The sequence below is a fragment of the Gloeophyllum trabeum genome (genome assembly GCF_000344685.1).
Source record: "Gloeophyllum trabeum ATCC 11539 unplaced genomic scaffold GLOTRscaffold_00092, whole genome shotgun sequence".
Classification (NCBI taxonomy): Eukaryota; Fungi; Basidiomycota; class Agaricomycetes; order Gloeophyllales; family Gloeophyllaceae; genus Gloeophyllum; species Gloeophyllum trabeum.
Window position 1 is genome coordinate 1 of NW_006920501.1, and position 6,215 is coordinate 6,215.

General features: G+C 52.9%; 2 protein-coding genes across 2 annotated transcripts; both read left to right on the plus strand.

Annotated features, from left to right (window-relative positions):
- Window positions 1–5,170: 5,170 nt before the first annotated feature.
- GLOTRDRAFT_11911 (uncharacterized protein) lies at window positions 5,171–5,488 on the plus strand (the record flags this gene model as incomplete). The annotated part of the gene is made up of 1 exon (XM_007873307.1): window positions 5,171–5,488. A coding segment is annotated over one exon (318 nt), but the record flags the coding sequence as incomplete, so codon positions are not given.
- GLOTRDRAFT_21152 (uncharacterized protein) lies at window positions 5,486–5,722 on the plus strand (the record flags this gene model as incomplete). Its single annotated transcript, XM_007873308.1, has 1 exon — window positions 5,486–5,722. A coding segment is annotated over one exon (237 nt), but the record flags the coding sequence as incomplete, so codon positions are not given.
- Between the last annotated feature and the right edge of the window lie 493 nt (window positions 5,723–6,215).

The following is a 6,215-nucleotide window of genomic DNA, read 5'->3' on the forward strand; positions in this document are numbered from 1 at the left end:
GGCTTGTTAACTTTTTGCAGGAGCAAAAAGGACTTACCGAGGGGGGTGATATGGATACATCGGGTTTGCACGCATTTGCCTATTTCCTATTTTCGTATGTTTAGCCGTATGTTATTTCCTGAACACTCTTCCTTAGTTATTCCACAGACATTTTCCGAAACATATGATTTCATTATGTCGATTACTTCCGCTTTAGGTCTACGTCATACTGTCTCAGTTACTGCATTTATTTAGCTGTACTTCGTCGAATATACGCCAGAATTCTCCTCTCGCGTCTAAGTCTGACCGGTTTTCAGCCCGAAGACGTGGGTGTAATCACAAGGTGGTCCTGCGGCGCGTTGACAAGCTGGACCTGCTGTCGCCAGTCAACCATCAGGGACCGCCAGCCCAGCCGCACGGTGGTCTCTGCACCCTGGCATGCTGCAAGAGCTTGCTCATAGATGGTGGGCACGCGCACTACTCGTCCGTGCCGGACAAGCTCAAGAAGCTGACTATCGTGATAAGGGGAGAGACCGAGATACATCCGTAGCACAACCATCTTGAACAGGATCGCGCCGGCGACATGCACTATTGTGTCCAGTCCCAATCCAGGATGGGTGTAATCCCGCGGATTACTCCGGCGCGCGTCCCAAACTTTCAGCCACAGCGCTTCCTAATAAGGACTCGACACTTCCATTTCTGTCACGACTTCACTCGACTTCGAATATAAGCTACATTTCTGTCAAGACTCTATTTCATTTATTCTTCTGTGATATTATCATGTTGTCGCGTCCGACTTATAAGTCGACGCTCCCCAGTTATGTACCCTAGTTCCGTTTTCCCCCACCTGCTCGAATACGACGATTGGTCTCGTTCTTTCCGCGCGTGCCGTTCTGAGTGTTGCCCGTCCCTGTCGGGCTTCCACTTTTTTTTGAACGCCGACCTCTACCGTCTCCTCTCTGTCTTCTCAGGACGCTCGTCAGAGCTTCCTTGAAACTGCCGTTTACTGTTCCGTTTCTGTTACTGTCTACCGCTCCGATCTCCACCTACCGTTTACCGCCTAGTCAAACTGGCTCCTTCGACACGTGCAAGGAAACAGCGACTGGCTTCTCGGGACGTCCACACCTCGGACAACAACATATCACCCTCTTCATCACCGCTGAGTACTCCCCCTCCTTCTCCACCATTGCCACCTCTTCCTCCCTCTCCTATCCTCTCCTCAGACTCAGACTCAGACTACGCCGTATCCTCCTCCCGTACAACTATGTCGAGACGCAGCCGTGCGAACGCAACGGTTGAACATGCTTCCATCAAGACTCCACCCATCTTGACGCCTGGTGAGCTCACCCCGGCCACCATCCGCGATTGGGCCGAAGCTTGTGAAGCATACTGCGAGAACAAGACGGGTCTCGAACCGACCGACTACGTGCAAAAGATTGCGTACGGCATGCAGGACCCACGCCTTCGCGATTGGTACCGCGTCAACAAGGCTCGCGTTAACGCCCTTACCTTGGACGCATATATCGCAGAGTTACGTACCCGCTACCTTCGTTCTGACTGGGAGGATGTCCTCCGCCGTGAACTTCTAGCTTCGCGTCAGAACGACTCACCCTTTTGGGACTGGCAGACATCTTTTCAGTCACAAAACTGTCTACTCCGCGGCACTAGTTCCCACCTAAACGAAGCCGACGTCCGCAAGCACCTCGATGCTCACATGCACCCCGAACTCATCTCACGCTGCACCCGCGAGAAGATGCAACAGGAAGTCCTCTTCAAGGATTGGCTCGAGGCGGTTCAACACCTCGACGAAGAACGTATCGAAGAAGAAGTCAGGATCGCCCGTGTCCTCAACAAGCGTCACCCTCAGCGTACCTTCACCTCTATCTCCACCACGGCGACTTCCTCGACGACCGCTCCATACGCTCCTATGAAGAAGACTCCCGCCTTGCCGAAACTGACGGAAAACGAGAAGATCCTCCTCGCGAAACATCGAGGATGCTTCAAGTGTCGTCGTTTCAATGTCAACCATCAGTCCAAAGACTGCCCGAACGGTTTCCCCGCCGCCGCTGGTTACAAGGAACTCACGGTGGCCGACACCATCAGTAACCGGAACCCCAGGACAACGACCGTCAACGCCGTCAACGCCGTTGTCGACGACGCTGAAGTGGACGAACCGGACGTGATAGGCGTGATCATGCCCTCGGCCGTCCTGGACCCAGGCGACGATACTGATGAGTGTGTTCATTTGTCCTTACCCCACCTTAACCTCCCCTGCATTATCGACGGGCCGTCTATAGACGAACCCCTCCCTATTTCCGCTATGCTTGATTCCGGCTGTGGAATGACCTTGATCTCTGACGAGCTCGCACAGAGACTAGGTCTACGGCATTTTGCACTGCCCAAACCGAAGGCAATCTCGCTCGCCCTGGACTCTGAAGGAGTTGATAAAGTTGCAGTTAGTTTAACCCAATGGGTTCGCGTTTCCGTTTCCCTTCCTGATCATTCTTGGCGCTCTCGCCCTGTTCGAGCTCTTGTAACACCTCGTCTCTGTGTCCCCCTTCTCTGTGGCCTCACCTTCATGTCTTGGAATCACCTCTCTCTCGATCTCGAGGATCGTAAATGTATAGATAAACGCAGTGGTCATGACCTCTTGAACCCCCCTCCGCTGATCCCCCGCGAGATACCGCAACCCCCCCTTAGGTCAGACGAACTACATGAACGCGACATGATCTGTCTTCACCGCCGTGAAACAATTGCGGAATTAAAGCAACGTCTCAAACCCATACGCGCGAACATCGATTCTGTCGCGTTCATAACAAAACCCTTTGATTACGTGGCTGCCGTACGTGACCGCATACAAACGCTGACTTTACAGGATGAGCTCGACAAGCTCAATGCCCAATACAAAGCCGAATACGCAGACCTATTCCCAGACGACATCCCCCATGTGACACGGCTACCGAACGATGTCTACCATCGAATCAAGCTTAAAGACCCCAACAAGGTTATTTCTGGACGGCTTTACTCTTGCCCAAAAAAATACAAGGACGCCTGGCATACCCTACTCGAACAACACCTACAAGCAGGTCGCATGCGCGAAAGCTCCAGCCCGTATTGTTCCCCTTCATTTTTAATCCCGAAGGCTGACCCCACAGCTTTGCCCCGCTGGGTGAACGACTACCGCGAGCTCAATGCAAACACGGTCCCGGACAGCCACCCGCTTCCGCGAGTGGACGAAATACTATCCGACTGTGCTAAAGGCCGGTTTTTCTCAAAGATAGATATGACTAATTCCTTCTTCCAGACCAGAGTCCACCCGGACGACGTGCCCTACACTGCTGTCTGGACGCCTTTTGGTCTCTACGAGTGGCTGGTCATGCCCCAAGGGGGAAGGAATGCGCCTGCGACGCACCAACGCCGCATGTTCTCTGCGCTGCGAAAATACATTGGTAAAATCTGCCACGTCTACTTAGATGATATAGTTATCTGGTCGAACACGCTCGAGGAACACCAACACAACGTCCGCCTCATCCTCGATGCTCTCCGCTCCTCTTCCCTCTTCTGTTCCCCCAAGAAGACGCAACTATTCTGTACAGAGATCCGGTTCCTCGGTCACGTCGTGTCCACGCGAGGTATAGAAGCTGACCCTTCTAAGGTAGACAAGATACTCGACTGGCCGGTACCGAAGTCGGCCTCAGATGTCCGGTCTTTCTTGGGCCTCGTCCGGTATATCTCGACCTTCCTCCCGAAGCTCGCTGATCACACCGTCGTCCTTACCCCATTGACCACCAAGGATGCAGAACGCGAATGGCCCGGCTGGACAAGTGACCACCACGCCGCCTTCGAAGGTATCAAACGACTAGTGGTCAGCCGTGAATGCCTGACCACGATCGACCATAATAACATGGGTAATAATAAAATATTCGTTACTACTGACGCCAGTCAATATAGGACCGGTGGCATGCTATCGTACGGCGAGTCTTGGGAGACCGCGCGGCCAGTAGCCTTCGACTCGTTGCAGATGAATAGCGCACAACAAAACTATCCGGTCCATGAGCAAGAACTCTTGGCCATCGTCCGTGCTCTTGAAAAGTGGAGAGTCGACCTCCTCGGTGTTCCATTCACTGTCTATACAGACCACCGTACGCTCGAAAACTTCCATACACAGAAACACTTATCACGCAGACAGCTTCGATGGCAAGAATTCCTTTCACAGTACGACTTCGAAATCAAGTACATCAAAGGCGAGGACAATACTGTAGCGGACGCTCTTTCACGAACCCCCGCCCCTGGGACGTTCGACGAAGAGGTCGTCGCTGTTGCCAACGTCCAAGAAACGCCGATGAGTACTTCCACCGCTCTCTCTAGAACTGCTCCCCATCCGCACACTGTTGCGGCTGCGATGAGCATTGCGACTGATCATAAATTCCTTGACGAGCTACGCGCCGGCTACAAGACAGATCGTTTCTGTCAAAAACTACTCGAAACTATTGGGTCCACCCCTAGTCTCGAGGTGCGTGACGGTTTATTATACCTCGCTGATCGTCTAGTAGTACCCCGCGTACACAAGCTTCGCGAAACGCTGTATCGTCTAGCCCACGACAATCTGGGACATTTTGGGTTCGACAAAACTTACGCCTCACTCCGCCATTCCTACTACTGGCCCAACATGAGGCGAGATCTAGAAGAGTCGTACCTACCATCCTGTCCCACCTGCCAACGGAATAAGGATATGACGCAGAGGCCCAAAGGCCCCCTACACCCGCTTCCAATCCCCGATGGTCGTTGCGACTCCATCGCCATCGACTTTATAGGGCCGCTTCCCGTGGATAGCGGCTACGACACAATTGTCACCATCACTGACCATTTAGGTTCTGATATACAGGTCCTACCTACTCATTCCACGCAGACAGCGGAGCAGTTTGCAAATCTGTTCTTCGACAAATGGTATTGCGAGAACGGTTTGCCTATCGACATCGTCTCTGACCGCGATCACCTGTTTTTATCTAAATTCTGGCAATCCCTGACTAAACTTGCAGGAGTAAAACTGAAGATGTCTACAGCTTTCCACCCCGAGACCGACGGCTCTAGCGAAAGGACCAACAAGACGGTCAACCAACTCCTCCGTTACCACGTCGACCGGAACCAAAAGGGATGGGTCAAGGCCCTCCCTCAGGTGCGCTTCGCCATCATGAATACAATTAACACATCCACAGGTTATTCCCCCTTTCAACTACGCTTTGGGCGTAGTCCCCGAGTCATTCCGCCCCTACAGACTCAAATATCCTCGTCTTCCGTCGATCTTAAGGCCGCAGAACTCCTCGCAAATATCGAAGCTTGCGTTGCCGACGCTCGCGACGAACTCCTCGCGTCCAAAGTCGACCAGGCCTTCCACGCCAACAAATCTCGGGGCAAGGAGACTCGTTTCAAGATCGGCGATCTGGTTATGCTCTCCACGAGAAACAGGCGGCGTGAATACAAGTCCAAGGGAGAAAAGCGTGTCGCTAAGTTTATGCCACGCTTTGACGGTCCTTATCGAGTTACTGACGCTTTTCCCGAGCGGTCTGTCTATACCTTAGACCTCCCGAACACCCCCAACATATTCCCGGAATTTCACGCCAAACACCTCGTCCCCTACCACGCGAACGATCCACAGCTCTTCCCTGGTCGTGAACTACCCAGGCCCGGACCTATCGTCACGCCCAATGGAGAAGAAGAATGGACGGTCGAACGAATCATTGATCAACGCCGGCGTGGTCGAGGGTGGCAGTACCTTGTTCGATGGGCCGGTTATGATGAAGCAGACGACATCTGGTTACCAAGACGCGAACTCGAACAATCTACGGCGCTCGACAACTGGCTCAAGAGCCATCCTGAAGCTTCGCAATCTCCTTCGCCCGTCGCAAGTTCTTGACAATGGGGAAGGGTGTAATCCCGCGGATTACTCCGGCGCGCGTCCCAAACTTTCAGCCACAGCGCTTCCTAATAAGGACTCGACACTTCCATTTCTGTCACGACTTCACTCGACTTCGAATATAAGCTACATTTCTGTCAAGACTCTATTTCATTTATTCTTCTGTGATATTATCATGTTGTCGCGTCCGACTTATAAGTCGACGCTCCCCAGTTATGTACCCTAGTTCCGTTTTCCCCCACCTGCTCGAATACGACGATTGGTCTCGTTCTTTCCGCGCGTGCCGTTCTGAGTGTTGCCCGTCCCTGTCGGGCTTCCAATG